Here is a 16,212-nt window from a genome sequence, read left to right on the forward strand (position 1 = left end):
CTTTTATTATATAGGATAGCTCTAGATGTAAGAATCCTAGCTGGTTTTACTTTCTTGTGGTTTGGCATCAAGAATGAAAAAATGGTCTGAGAATTTAAAAAACATGTCTGCATATTATCAAGGTACTTCTGTAATGTCTCAAATGTATTAATTGTTCAATCAATGTTTCTCAAATTGTGTTCTGTGGAACTCAAGTGACAGAGGATGTTGAGAAGAGTCTGCAATAGAGTTTCTTGATGAAATATACTTAGGAAAATGTAGGTTTAACAAATTTAAATGGACTACTACAAAATAGCTCAGGCCGTTTTATTTTTAATTTTTATTGATTTCAGAGAGGAAGGGAGAGGGAGAGAGAGAGATAGTAGAAACATCAATAATGACAGATAATCATTGATCAGCTGCCTCCTGCATGCCCCCTACTGGGGATCTAGCCCACAACCAGCTGGGCATTGTTCAGGTCTCTAATATGCATTCTATATCTCTAAGAAAAAAGATATGCAGTGCTTCCCACACATATATGACCATGGAGTCATTTTCTTGATGAGCATACAACATGTCTGAGGAACACATTTTGGGAAATGCTCATCCACGTCATATTACCATGTTTTCTGGGTTGCCTTTTGTTATTGGATGCTCCTAGGATTCTAGTCCATGACAAAGTTCAGTAAGGAAAGCTTTGTCACTTTTTCCAAGGAGTAATAGGATAGAAAAAACCCAAAAGCTATTATCTCAAGGAGAGCAGATCTGATTCAAATTCAGAAGCCTCTGATTCATCCTAATTGTTGTATTTCTGAGGTCAGAAGATATTTGCCATGACCTCTAATCGGATCCCTTTTCCCATCTTAAAGTGCATTCTGCTATGTAAAATGAGGTCGTAATAAACTTGGAGAGTGATAACACTGTGGTTTTAGACAACTGATGTAAGTTTTACGGAAGCATTTTTTGCAACCCACTTTGAAGGCAAGGATGAATGCTGCACATGTAAACTGCAGATGGAGATGGGGATCTGGTGTCAGCTATAAGTTCTTTTTGAGATCTGAGTCTGCCCCGTGGAAACAGAACTCTCATTATCTGCGTTAAGGGGCTAAAGCTGGAAAGCTCACAGCCGCTCTGGAGCAGCAGCAGGGCCACAAGGGCACGGCTTCCCGGCCAGGCCCTGCCAGAACCGAATATCCAGATGAATTCGTTCTTTATTCAAGCCTAGACTACATTTCATTGTAGAGTTTTGGTAATTGAATAAATTCTAATAAACTGTCTTCTCTGGTGTAGATGTAGAAGAAGGCTTTTCATATTTTATAATGTTCTTATGTTTTCATATTCTGAAGGCAATAAATGGTAAATGTGGGCACAACACACACAAGCATGCAGATAGAATAAAAATCATCCCTAATCCCACTAATTAGAAATAATTGCTATTGATATTTTGGTTTATCTATTTAAATATTTTCTTTCTTTTTGAGATGGTACATACTTATTTGGCAGGATGCTTTGAGAATATTTCTGCATGCTTTGTGGCCCTAATGCTGTAGGCTAGAATTTATTTTGGGGGCAACTCTCTCTTCCCAGAAGAGCTACAAAGATGAGCCTGTCTAGCCATAAAAAGGCAAGTGCAGCAAGAGTGTTTTCATACTGTAGCCCTGAATATTGGTGAAATAATTCTGCTTCTGCAACTTGTACTACATTACTACTAACACATGGTGATCCCAATGCTAATAGAACTGCTATTTTCTTTATGCTAGAATAACTCTATTTTAAATGCATTATCCTAGTTAATCCTTACAATAACATGATGTCATGTTCTATTATTGTCCTCGCTATGCAAAGAGAAGATAAACAACTTGTCCAAGGTCATAAGTAGTAGTGGTGAAGCTGGGATTTGAACCTGGACATTCCAACTGCAGAGTCTGTGCTCCTAGATGTTAACCAAGATATCTGGTAAGGTAAAGGTTGCCTTCATTGCGGGCTGAGGAGAGCCCTAAGAAATCATTGGAATATTAGCGGGCTGGATTCTAATTCCTCTAGCATGTTCAGATACAAGGGTACACTCCAAGGGGGCAGCAGTGAGAAATGAGGGGAGGTGAGAGAGAGGATAAAAGAGAAACTCCAGTTGAGAGGAGTGTGTCCCTCAATTTAGCAGCAGCAGGCCAGAGGCTGGGAACTAGGGAGGAAGGATGGACACGACTCTCTGCAAATAGGCATGGCCTATGGATTTTAAGAGCAATGATATGTGAATTCCAGTTTGTTTTTCTTTCTTGTCTTGTAATTTGCCTATGCTATCCTCAGCCATATTCACATTTATTAAATCACAGAGTTATCTATTAGCTGATCTCTGAAGAGTAAAGAGTGTAGGGTTATACTCTTGTTTGGGGATTAGAAATAGGAATCTTGACTGAAGAAGTCTGGGTCAGCTGTCAAGCATGGAAGGTGGAAAACAAAAACCAGAATATCCTGAAGATCATCAGAAATAACGGCCGAGAGGACTGGACCCTCTATGGTCCTGAGGGATGGGGCAGAACAATGAAATAGAAAATATTGAATATTACGGGAAGCTCAATCCTATAAGTCTTGAAAACTGGGGACACTTGAGTTACACATGTAATACAACACATGTGAAGTTAGACATTTAGGATGTTTTCCATTTCTTTTTGGCTATGGAATAACAATGTGAGATAAGGATGCCCATTATCACCATTTACTATACATCTTAACAATACAACAAGACATGAAACTATGAAGACATAACTTGAAAGAGATGAAATCTTTTTTTATTTTTTTTGTAGATGATGATTGACTACATAGAAAATCCAAGAGAAACAATAAGCAATGTGTTAGAACTAATAAGACAGTCCAGCAAAGTTTCTGGGTCCAAGACTAACTTAAAAATATTAATGGGCCCTAGCCAGTTTGGCTAAGTGGATAGAGTATCGGCCCAGGAACTGAAGTGTCCCAGATTTGATTCTGGTCAAGGGCATGTACCAGTTGTGGGCTTGATTCCTGGCCCTGGTGGGGGTACATGGGGTAGGCAACCAATTGATGTGTCTTTTTCACATCGATGTTTCTCTCTCTGTCTCTCCCGCTCCTTTCCACTCTCTCTAAAAATGAATGGAAAAATATTCTCCAGTGAGGATTAACAATACAAAACATTTTTAATGGTATTCTTACTAACAATACCAATTAGAAAATTATGGTCTATATATTCAATTTTTATCAAAATCCCAAGAGGCATTTTAGATAAACTTTTCAGCTTATTATAAAAATCATGAGTAAGGTCTAAAAATGGCCAAGACAATTTCTGTTCTTTTTGAGTCACTTAGAAGAAAGAAGGAAAAACTATGAAGGGAAAGGGCAAAACACTGAACATGGGTGCTTGTAAACTAGCAACCTTTGAAGACAATATATAAACTAGAGGCCTGGTGCATGAATTCGTGCACAGGTGATGTCCGACCGCCGGGCCCTAATAGGTGCCGATCAGGGGCAGAGCCAGCCATGGGCAGGGGCCGAGGGCAGTTGGTGGGCTGGCCCCACCCAAAATCGGGTTTGGGGGGGAGAACGATCAGGAGTGTGGCCAACCAGGGGGAAGGGCCATGGCTGGTTGGTTGGCTGGCCCCGCCCCCTGGTCAAACTCCTGGTCAAGGGGGCATATTAGCCTTTTATTATATAGGATAATGCTACTAAAAGTGTTAATGAATTGTAGCAATACCTGCTAATTAATGTTTCTTTTAGCTTATTTCTCTTAATGATCCAAGACACTCATAAAGCACATATTTTGTATGCCCATTTCTTAATATTAGAGGCCTGGTGCACGGATTCATGCACTGGTGGGGTCCCTCGGCCTGGCCTGTGGGGATCGGGCCAAAATGGGCTCTCCAACATCCCTTGAGGGGTCCTGGATTCAGAGAGGGCAGTTCTCAGTTGATGCACCCTGGAATTGGGCTCCCTCCTCTCTGATTCCAGGTGCGTCACGCAAGAACCGCAGCTGCCAAGTCACCACAGCTCAGCAGCTGCTATGTTGAGCATCTACCCCCCCCCCCGTCAGAGCATCTGCCCCCTGGTGGTCATTGCGCATCATAGCTACCGGTTGGATGGTCAGACAGTCACTTAGGCTTTTATATATATAAATATTTGTCAAATGAAAGGATTCACAGCAGAGCAAGTTAGTAGTAGCTGATCAAAAAAAAAGAAGAGAAGATTTAGCTACAGGTTGTAAACTGGTGGCCTAATAATGAAATTAGACTTGCAGATATATTTTGTGGAATCTCACAATTTTGACTGGCATTGTGTCAGGAAATGTTTGAAATTGTTGTCAACATTTAAAAAGCTGGCGATTTCATATGAAGACCATTGGTTGAAGCCACATTGCTGCTTCCATGCTTTCTGGAGAATTCGTCTTTGTTTGCTGTAGTTTATACCACCCTTTATTATCTCCTTTGGCTCTCATTTGCAATGCCTAACTGGTCCGTGCAGTCATTTGAGTTTGTATGCCAAAAGATGAGGAGGGATCCTTTTGTGGTCTAGATTAGCACCCTTAGGTCTTGAAGAAAGCTAATGGAAAGAGAGCTAGTAAAATGTTTTTCTTTTGATAAAGAAATTGTTTGTAGATCACATGTTAGAATAACATTCCTATACTTTGTTTTGAAATGCATTATAATTAAATGAACTTTAATTTAAATAACAGTAGATATACTAAACTACTGTGGTAGCTACTAAAACTCTTTTATGAAAGACAAAGAATTTACCTTTCTATGGAAATAGTAGCAGCTACTGTCTCCCAAACATTGCCAAAAAAAGCAGAATACAACTCATAGTGGCCATTGGCATATTGCATCATAAAGCGACAAAAACTTCCAAGAAACTTGCTTGCTCTTACCACCACCCACAAATTCGGGACAGAGTGCCAGTAAAGATACAAGTGCAATTTGTTTTTCCCTCTTTTAAAATTTTTTTATTAATTGATTTTTTTAGAGAGAGAGAGAGAGAGAAAGAAACATCTATTTGTTGTCCCACTTGTTTATGCATTCATTGGTTGATTCTTGTAACTGCCCTGACTGGGGATTGAGCTCGCAACCTTGATGTATTGCTCTAACCAACTGAGCTACCTGGCCAGGTCTACAAGTGTATTTTGGAAAGCAACAGTGTCACAGGATGCCACTGTTTTGCAACATTTATTCCCTGGTTCAACAACGGAGAAAAAGACCCCCAAGAATCAAACTGAGTACAGTGAGAGGGGAACCTTGGGGGCAGCGCTGGGGAAGTGGCAGAACACAGCCACGTTAAAGAGCTTGACTGCGTTTTCTCTAGCCAGTGTTGGAAGGTGACCATCATTTGGTTGTTTCAGATCATTTCCACTGGCATTTGCCTGTTCTCTCATGGCTATGTGCCTCATCTTAAGGTATTTGGGTTTTTTTTTTTTTTTTAAGTGTATTTTATTGATTTTTTACAGAGAGGAAGGAAGGGGGATAGAGAGCTAGAAACATTGATGAGAGAGAAACATCGATCAGCTGGGGATGTGCCCGCAACCAAGGCACATGCCCCCGACCAGAATCGAACCTGGGACCCTGCAGTCCGCAGGCCGACGCTCCATCCACTGAGCCAAACCAGCCAGGGCTCATCTTAAGGTATTTGAATCCTTCAGTGGATGGCAATTCCTTAGTGACTCCTGCAATTAGCTGGTAAATTTGAGTTGAACGCAAAAATGCATAATATGCATATGCAAATAGGCATCATTGCCGTCATCTGACTATGGAACTTTGAACCAAAAGCTATAGTAGAAAGCTTGATTCTCTTTTCCTCAAGTCAGAAAACCAACCTGTCCCCTCCCCCCAAAACAAACAAATCATCGACGGAATACAAAGTTGATTTGAGTATTTTATTTATAAATGTACATTTACTATAAAAGCTGTTGCATTTTAGACAACTTTTTATTTGTTTTTTACTATTTCTCAGAGGCATTTTAGAATAAATATTTTAAATGAAGGTTAGTGTAACTGATATAGAACATTGGCCCACCCAGAACAGTAACATCTTTTGGACAGACTCACACATGAGGTGGATCATTTCAGTTCGTTAAGTCTTAAACTGTAGAGATAACTAGAATATGTATTGCATTAATACCACTACATAGAAAGAACGAGAAAATGGCATGAAAGTTGGCTACTGAATAACAGTTACCCATTTTTTCTTAAGAAAGAGAAGGGACTGGCTTTTGGAGTATGAAAAAAAAAAAGATCAGATGTACTTCCTTGGGAACGATAAATCACTCACTTGTATCATTTTTTTTTAAAAGCAAACACATTTACATAGTAGCTCCACAGAGCAGAGAATTTTTTTTTTTTTCCTGGGATCTCAAAGATTATTTGAAAAGAAATAGATCATACTCATTATGCTGCCTTGGAAAAAACAAGATCTAGTCTGCCTGAGCTGCCATGTAACAGACTCCAAATGAAATATAAATCAAATATAAATAGAAACAGTTGGCAATTAGAATTTAGAAAATGTTGGAGATTATTCTGTGCTGGTGACTATTGTTCATTATGGGGAAGCACATCTCGCAGTCAGAGAATGGGCTTTATTTTTCTTGACTCGATTCTAGCTTCAATACATGTACAATGAGTCTCACTAAGAAATGTGTATAAATGGGTCTGTGAAACCAGAAGAGAATGTGCAATATTCATATAATCCCTACATAACGGATGGAGTTCCACATGTAAAAAGTATCCTATAAAAACCGGTTATGAATGATCGTATTGTACATGTTTTTGTGCATTATTTCTGGTAAAGTACTCTGCTAATATCATGCAAAGTGTAAACATCACATTATCAAAATATTTAATAAAACATGCAGGTGGTTAATCAAAATATTGAACTTAATCTGTACATTTTCAAAACTTTTTTCATGTTTTCTATTTTTCTTTTTTTTAAATTTTATTTATTTTTCCCTGTAAAACAGCAAACACCTCCAGGAGAAGTCTTGGGAACTTGGAAGTGACTTCATCTCTCTTCAATGTACTGCATCCATAATTCATACTGTGTGCAACAGCTTTGCATTTTCTAAGGCACAATTTTTAATGAAGTGATGTGTGAATTTCAATCTAACCGCAGCTCATCCAAATGACAAAATGGTCAAAATACCTCCAGTGGCTGAGAGAATTTCTGCACTTATATGGAACCCACATGCAGAGAACCATCTAGCATGTAAATAAATAATTGCTAGCCATACTCAATAGGACAGAAAAAAAATTATTGCTTACGTAACAGAAGAACATCTACTTGGTCTCCTTTAATGACTACATGAATCTATTAGGCGGATATCCACAGTCTACAGTCACAAAAGGTCCTCTTCACTTATTTGCCATCGTTTCAAGGCAGAATAAATAGTCCCCTTTTCCCCAGTCCTAAAGAAAATAGCCTGGAGATTTAAAACGTGATGCTTCTTAGTCACTAGATTCCCCTCTTGGCCAGCTGAAACACCACACAGGGCTTAAAAAGTAAGCAGCTCTCCACAAGAGTTCCTCTCTGAAGGCCTCCATGAGCAAGGTTCAGAATTCTTGTTAGCAGAGAGAGCCGGTGATGTAGGAGAATGAGGAAGAGCAGATGTCCATTAGGGTGGGCAGTGCACATGTGACCTGCAGGTTCTTGCTGATGACACTCCAGTGGCTTATCACATCACATGCCATTTGGATTCTATTAGGATGAACTTAATGCTGTTCTTTAGACACCTGTGCCCTCAAGAAGACCTTGCAGGCAAGGGTGAGCAGTGGTCTCACTTAATGAAGGACCGACCTCGATGAGGGTTTCCATATGCCTTATGCTGAGTCTTTTATTGAATGTAGAGTCTGAAGAGAAGCAAGCAACAAAGCCCTGGTGGCTGGCATGGGCCCATCACTCTTTTGAAGATCAAACTTCCTCACATATTTTGGAAAGGACTTTGGAAATGATGACCAAAATGTTTTCTCTGGGTTCCCCTACCCTTGGGCAATGTCCAGAGTGCACGTCTAGCTGACATTGCAAGGGTTCTCTTTATTTGATGGACCAGACTCTATCAATGACATAACCTTCAAAGCACACTAAACCTAATACTAACGGTGCAATAATTTATCAGTATGACTTCTGCCTCAAAAGGTAAGTAACACAAATGTTTCAGGATTACAGTATATATTATCAGACTAGTGTCATTGCATTAAAAACAAGTTATAGCTCAGAGCTATATGTGGTTTTTAGTATCTGAAATGCATTACTTGTAAGCTCCTGTCTTAAAAGACCCCGTGTCTCAAATTGGCATGTCTTGCACTTTCTGCAGCTCAATTTTGTAAACACAAAGTATTTAATTCCTAGAAATACTAAAACAAAACAGGTTTATTGAATCATCTATCTCATCAACTCCCCAAAGAAGAGAATAACACATTTTAAACCACAAGCCTGTTCGACCATGCTAAGACCTTCTTTTGATCTAGTCAGAATCATTATAGTTCAATATGCTTTTGTATATATTGTGCAAATGCAAAAAAAAAGAAAAACAACAAACAGGAAAAACACAAACACTGTGCTATGAAAGAACAGATACCACCTTTTAGAATAGCCTTTCAGAAATTAGATGAATGCTGAGAAGCCCCTGGACATGGGATTCTGTTAAACAATTGCCAGGGGACACTCTCAAGAGAGAAGTGGTGAGTGATCTGGGGTCTTGAAAACCATGTCACAATGTTGTGGGTTGGCCAGCACCTGTGATAAAGAAATCAGAGCGACATTTGGTTAAAGTAATCAATGCTTCTTGTTTCAGATGTTTAAAAATTTCCCAAATTAGCTATGGCCTCTGCCAAAGCCTCTTTCCTCCAGGGAGGAAAACGTGTCCCACCCTCCCGCTCCGTGTGGTCCCAGGAGGAGCAGTATTGGTATTACCCGGAGCTTGACTTCTGAGCCCCCTCCCAGAACTTCACAAGAGCCCAAGTGATTCACATGCCCTGTAAAATTCGGTAGAAAGCCTCTGGATTTCACCCTATATTAGTGGTCGGCAAACTGCGGCTCGCGAGCCACATGCGGCTCTGGCCCCTTGAGTGTGGCTCTTCCACAAAATACCACAGCCTGGGCGAGTCTATTTTGAAGAAGTGGTGTTAGAAGAAGTTTAAGTTTAAAAAATTTGGCTCTCAAAAGAAATTTCAATTGTTGTTCTGTTGATATTTGGCTCTGTTGACTAATGAGTTTGCCAACCACTGCCCTATACCATATGATCTCCATCAAGTTTTCTACCTTGCCTTCTTGGCAAATAAGCAAGAAAATATTCTTTCTTCTCTCAGTTTCTTTAGGTTTTGGTTTCTCTAAGAATAAAGACATTGCAACGGGAGGAATTTGGCACATGATCTAGAAAGAGGATTGCTAGAGTAGCAACGAAAAACACAGAACACTCAGTAAAATCTGAATGTCAGAGAAACAACAAATACAATTTTTAGCCTAAGTGTCTATCCAATATGATATTTGGGATATAATAGTGCTAAATCCTGAACATGCAGTATTTGAAACATACACCTACAATAGTAATTATTGTTTATCTGAAATTCAAACTTAAGAGGGCAAAAAAATATTTAACTGGCCATCTTATGTTTTTTTAAATCTGGCAACCCTATCTAGGAAGGATGGTTTGGGTTCCATTATTTCCTGCTGAAAGCTTCACAAACTTTCTCCTTCACTTTAGGCACTACAGTTGTGACGAGGCAACTGCAACATTGGAAAAGACCCCGGGGATTTTGCATTAAACACATTTCATTCGAGTGAATGATGGAACAGACACAAAGACACAGTCACCCAACGCCCAGGCACAAATGGCACAAGTGAGACATGTGCCGGCTCGATCCCTGACAGGTAATTTGTTTTGCACTTCCATTGCCATTTACATACGAACTTAAAAACTGTTTACATTGCTTTTAGGAATTGCATTTTAATATGCTGTTATGCTATTTTTCCTCTCCAAGAGAAAAATTTCATTTAAATGTGACTAGTTACTTGAAGAAAATAGGATTATATATTCAGGTTTTATTATTCCATACAATGAAATTATTTTGTTTCACTTAGAATGCCTATGATGTAAACCACCCCTCGAATCTATCCATCTCCCCTCTTCTCAACTCAGATCAAAATCAAATAAAGAAAAAAGAAAAATGATTTTTAGCTATTTCTTTCCATTCTGACTCTTTTATTGCATCTGGGATATAGTCAACCAATTCAAGTGTATTTATATTTCTCTAGCTCATTATTATCCCCTCCACCTGTTCACTCCTAACATGTATGTTTTTCTTATGACACCAAGAAAAAAAATAAGCAGTATTTTCAGATGTGCTGGCCATGCTCCCAGTGATGTGTGGACTTGAAGTTTAGCCTAAAATGATATTAACATTTATCTGGAAAACTAAACATGAGAGAAGAGTTAGGAAATTTTGGAAAAAATAATTGGAGTTAAGATGGCCATTATGACTCAGTTTTAAAACATATTACGAAGTTATAATAATTAAAATTGTTTGATGTGAGATAATAAATAGATTAATAAAACATATAATATCTAGAAATAGACCTAAATATATATGTGAACTTAGTTTATGAGAAAGCTGGCATTTCAAATTAGTGAGGAAAAAACAGATTATACATTAAAGTTATATTCACACAATTGGCTAATTGGGGGGAAAAAAGCTGGATATCTATCTCATTTCTTACCCCAAAATACAATCCTGATGTCACAAATCTACATGTGAAAAAGAAAACAAAAAACAATCCTAGCAGAAATCTCAGCTAAATTTATGACATTGGAGCAGTGAGAGCTTTTCTAAGTAGGATGCAAAACACAGAATCCAAAAAAAAAAAAAAAAAGAAAAGAAATAAAAAAAGATATGTTAAGTTACCTAAGTAAAAATCTTTCCTATGAAAAAAAATCATAAAGTAGAAAGGTGAATGATAAATGCAACAAGCAGCAAATATAAAATAAAAGGAAAATGTCTTTAATTTATAAAAACTCATATAAGTCAAATGCCAATAGAACAATGGGCAAAGGATGAAGAAGTACTTTTTTTAAAATAGAAAATAATATAAATGGTGAATACACGTATGAAAAGGTGGTCAAACTCACTTATAATTAGAGACATACAGATCAAAGCACCTCGCAGAGTGGAAATTTAAACGTTTGATAATACCCAGAGCTGACAGCCATGGAGAGAAAGGGATGCACCTCACAGGGAGAGAGCGCTTTTCTGGAAGGAAGATAGTAGGGCAACTTGTCTGACAATGAGAGAGCACATGCCGTTTAACTCAGCGGTCCCTCTGCTCCCAATCTACCCTGAGGAAATACTTTCAAATGTCCATCAGGACATACGTGCAGGACGTTCATGGGAGCATTTAAAAAATAATATTAGAAAACTGGAAACGACTGGAATGCCCATTCATGGAGGTTTAGTTTTAAATTATGGTAAATCCATACAATGGGATTGTATGCAGCTATCAAAAACCCATTGAAAAAAATGATGAGGAAGGACATGGTACACGGAAAAACTGTCAAGAAATATCATTAAGTTAAAAACAACGGCACGGGAAACTAAGTGCAGAACACTGACTGTGGTTACCTTTGTGAAAGAGAAACCAACACGTGCATCTGTGAGTGTCCGTGTGTACACCTGCACAAACATACATTCTGCCCCTCTCCCCAAGCGATTATTAGAAAGTGGTTACAGTGGATTTTTGTTTTTTTACTTTTAATTTGGTATCTTTCTGAACATTCAATTTTTTTTAACCTGATACCACTTATAACTTTTACTTATTTATTTTTGAATGTCTGGGGAGATAGTAAGACTTTTTATTTCTTCTTAGGATCTTAGCATTCCAAAAAAAAATCCTAGTAAAATATTGCATTAAAATATAAAATAAACACAGAAAAAAATCCTATCTTTAGTCTACCTCCAAATCACTCTCTTGTTTTTCATCTTCTGAGACTGTTACTGAAACTCCACAGTTCTTGTCTTTAGATTTGGAATTAAAAACAGTTAATGCCCCTTATTGTTGTATCCATAGGAAAAAAATTTCTGGCCTAGATCCAAAAAGCTAATTTCCAAAAGAAATGACAATGAATCATCCAACTTCTCAATTAAAATAAAAATCTAGATGAAAACAGGTTACTGTCACCCAGAGGTGGGTTCATGCTTGCTTTCTGCTGGCATCCTTCAAGCACTTTAAATTATGGAAGAAGTTCTGATTTACAGCGCTTTCCAAATCTGGCCCAACAGTCCTGCAACCTAGCAGTGCCCTCTTCTGGTTCCCTGGGTCACACTCAGCTGGCTGAGAAAAAGTATAATTTATAGATGATAGAAAAAATCACCTTGAAAACGGGAATAGAGGGTTTAGTTTTCATTTCTAATGTATAAAGACAAAAAAATTCACTTAAAAATATATTATACATTACACATGTATATAGTTATTTGTGTATGCATGGAATATATATATATTATACTATTAATACCAGATTTTACATGTTTAATACTTAGTATCAATATCAATATTATATGTTTACACCATGTGTAAATACATTATACATGGTATAAATATATAATATATTTATAGCATATGTTTATATATGCTCTATGTACATGGTATAAACATATATAATATATAACATAGATGTTACATGTGTATATTATATGTAATATCTGGTAAAAATATATAAGATATAAATGTATATAATATAAAAATATAATATGTAATATAAATAGTCCAGTTTGATGGTACCAGCTCAGCTCTAAGTTGGAACTGTTCTGGCCTGAAGTCAAATGTTTATGATAGATCAAAATCACCTGGATTTGATTAAATTTTTATTTCACATAATTTTATTAAAAATGCAGATATTTCTCAAATTATACTAAACCTATAGCTATAAACGAATTTAATTTCAATTTTTACTCTTAAAGTATTTAGTCTTGTAGATTTAGAGATCCATATTAAAAAAGCTATAAAAATGTCACTTCCTTTACTTGGAGAAATAACAAAACATTCTTGTATTTTAAACACCATCTCTTCATTCCTCCACCCTTTTTTTTTAAATGAATCTTTATTGTTCAGATTATTACAATTGTTCCTCTTTTATCCCCCTTAGCTCCCCTCCACCCGGTTCCCACCTCACCCTCTGCCCTTACCCCCCCGACACTGTCCTCATCCATGGGTGTACGATTTTTGTCCAGTCTCTTCCCATACCATCCACACCCCTTTCCCCCTGAGAATTGTCAGTCCACTCCCTTTCTATACCCCTGATTCTATTATATTCACCAGTTTATTCTGTTCACCAGATTTTTTATTCACTTGGTTTTTAGATTCACTTGTTGATAGACATGTATTTGTTGTTCATAATTTTTATCTTTATCTTTTTCTTTTTCTTCCTCTTCTTAAGGAATACCTTTCAGCATTTCATATAATACCGGTTTGGTGCTGATGAACTCCTTTAGCTTTTTCTTATCTGTGAAGCTCTTTATCTGACCTTCCATTCTGAATGTTAGCTTTGCTGGGTAGAGTAATCTTGGTTGTAGGTTCTTGCTATTCATCACTTTGAATATTTCTTGCCACTCCGGTCTGGCCTGCATAGTTTCTGTTGAGAAATCAGCTGACAGTCGTATGGGTGCTCCCTTGTAGGTAATTAACTGTTTTTCTCTTGCTGCTTTTAATATTCTCTCTTTGTCTTTTGCTCTTGGCATTTTAATTATGATGTGTCTTGGTGTGGTCCTCTTTGGATTCCTTTTGTTTGGGGTCCTCTGCACTTCCTGGACTTGTAAGTCTATTTCTTTCACCAGGTGGGGGAAGTTTTCGGTCACTGTGTCTTTAAATACGTTTTCAGTATCTTGCTCTCTTTCTTCTTTTGGGACCCCCATAATTCTGATGTTGGTATGCTTGAAGTTGTCCCAGAGGCTCCTTACACTATCTTCATATTTTTGGATTTTTTTTTATTTTTGCTTTTCTGGTTGAGTGTTTTTTGCTTCTTTGTATTTCAAATCTTTTACTTGATTCTTGTGATCTTCTAGTCTGCTTTTAGGTCTCTGTATAATATTGTTTATTTCAGTCAGTGTATGCTTAATTTCTAGTTGATCCTTTTTCATATCCTCAAGGGTCTCGCTAAATTTATCAGCCTTTTCTAGAAAATTCTTGAAAAACCTTATAACTGTGGTTTTTGAACTCTATATCCAGTAGTTTGCTTTCCTCCATTTCTTTCATTTGTGACCTGCCTCTTTGTCTCTGCATTTTAGTTGCTTCCCTGAGTTGATAGAGTGGCTTTGTGTGCGAGGTGTCCTATAGGGCCCAGTGGCTCAGCCTCCCCAGTTACCTGAGGTGGACACTCTTGGTGCACCCCTTTGTGGGCTGTGTGCACAGTCTTGTTGTAGTTAAGCCTAGATTGTTGTTGGTATCACTGGGAGGAGTTGACCTCCAGGCCAATTGGCTGTGAGGATCAGCTGTGTCTAGGCTGGGAGAGCTTCTGTGCTCAGCTTGGATGGGGCGGAGTCTCAGGGTGGAGCAGACAGCCTTGGTTTCCCATCAGCCCCACCCTAAGAGGCCCCTGGGTCTCAGTGTCCCGAGGCAATGGCTGCACACACCTCTGAGAGAAAGCTTCCCTCGAGTTTTGCCCACTGCCAGACAGTCCAGTTTCTCCCCGAATGAGTCTGGGTACCCAAAGTCTCACCTGGAAATGGAGTACAGTGCAGTCGGGAGGTTTTTTTCCCCTCCCGAACAAGAAAGCCAGCCATGCGCTTAGCTGTACGCTCTCTCTGCGTGCGCGCGCGCCTCTACCTTCCGCAGCTCCCCTGAGTCTCAGTGTGCTTCCTCCTGACAGTCCAGTTTCACCCCGTATGAGTCTGGGTTCCCCGAGTCTCACCCAGAACTGGAGTTCAGCGCAGTGGGGAGCCTTTGTCTCCTTCCCGTTAGAGAAAGCCAGCCTCGTATTCAGCCGCCCGCTCTTTCCGCACGCGCACGTATCTTCCTATCTCCGCACCTCTGCCCTCCACAGCTCCTCTGAGTCTCAGTGTCCTTTTCTCTTTCCTTCTAGTTGTAGAATTTCCACTCAGCCAGCTTTCTGGTGGTTCTGGATGATGTTCGTTTTGTCTTTTAGTTGTAGTTTTGAAATTGTTGTGCAAGGCAGCAGTATAGGTGTTTACCTATGTCGCCATCTTGGGGTTTTTTTTTCCACCCTTTTTTTTCAAAGAAAGAGTTTCTGACCAATGAATTCCCATAGAAGAGTCTCTTGTTGTCTAGGCCAGGCACCAGAAGGGCTATATAGGCCAGGCACCAGAAGGGCTATATTTACGATGGAGAGTGAGGCTGGATTTAGAGGTTTAGCCACTGGCTATTTTCAGATTTTCTAAATAGCAGCTGGGCAACAGCACCCCCTGGTGCCCCACAAACTAACATGAACCTTCTATGCTAGGAAACCCAGATCCAAGATCCGAGGGCAGGCTGCTCTAGGGAGCTTCAAGACAGCACACACTTGTTAAGCTCTGATTATGTACTCAGGTATCTTGAATGAGGGCAGGGATTCACAAAGAGCAGAACCCATCATTTGGCCTCTTAGGAACTTTAAATTTAGTTGGGACCAACAACATATTATGTCATGAAACTCCTGAATGTAGGACATGCAGCTAAAGAGGAGCTGGGGCTTGATTTGCTGAACAATGGAGAGCCATTCTTCACACTTTAACCCCTCTCCCCCAATGGTGCTGGTCTTCTAAAGATATGTGTCGGCAAGCAAATAGTGTTTTACAGACCTTCTATCTGCCTTCTATCTCACCAAAGTCTCTATGGTGAGCTCAGGCAATGCCTCAAACTTGGCCCACAGTTTTTATCTGCTGGTGTATTAATGCACTTCAGGATGAAAAGAATTTGGCCACACCCAAGCAGTAACTTCTAATAAGAAACAAGTGGTAATTAAGGGGTTACTTCATTATCGCGTCCTTTACCTAGATGTTAATAAATCTTTCCCTCAGGGTAGGAGTGTCAACTGATGGGCAGAAATAATTGAATTCCTCAAATGGGTCCTAGAAAGGCATACTATTGCACTCACTCATCTCGAGGTATTTCACTCCAGTACTTACTTCTGGATCGCATGTAGCAATCATTACAGTTTAGAAGACCATTTCGAATCCTAACATCCGTCCCACTCATTGCATCTCCAAGCTGACCTTTACAAATTCCACACTACAGGGGAGAAAGAAC

The 16,212-nt window shown here is 38.9% G+C and overlaps 1 protein-coding gene across 12 annotated transcripts in view; it reads right to left on the bottom strand.

Moving 5' to 3' along the window:
- Positions 1-5,854: 5,854 nt before the first annotated feature.
- The window catches only part of LIMCH1 (LIM and calponin homology domains 1), a gene marked incomplete at its 5' end in the record, with an annotated part of 329,460 nt that continues 319,102 nt past the window's right edge, over positions 5,855-16,212 (bottom strand). For all 12 annotated transcript variants that reach the window (XM_080656359.1, XM_080656356.1, XM_080656358.1 and 9 more), the window contains 2 exons: positions 5,855-8,718; positions 16,092-16,194. In XM_080656359.1, coding sequence (XP_080512485.1) covers positions 8,693-8,718; positions 16,092-16,194 — 129 coding nt within the window. In that variant the 3' untranslated portion in view covers positions 5,855-8,692. The remainder of the gene's footprint in view (positions 8,719-16,091; positions 16,195-16,212) is intronic.

This window comes from Plecotus auritus, assembly GCF_963455305.1.
Source record: "Plecotus auritus genome assembly, chromosome: 1".
NCBI classification, from domain to species: Eukaryota; Metazoa; Chordata; class Mammalia; order Chiroptera; family Vespertilionidae; genus Plecotus; species Plecotus auritus.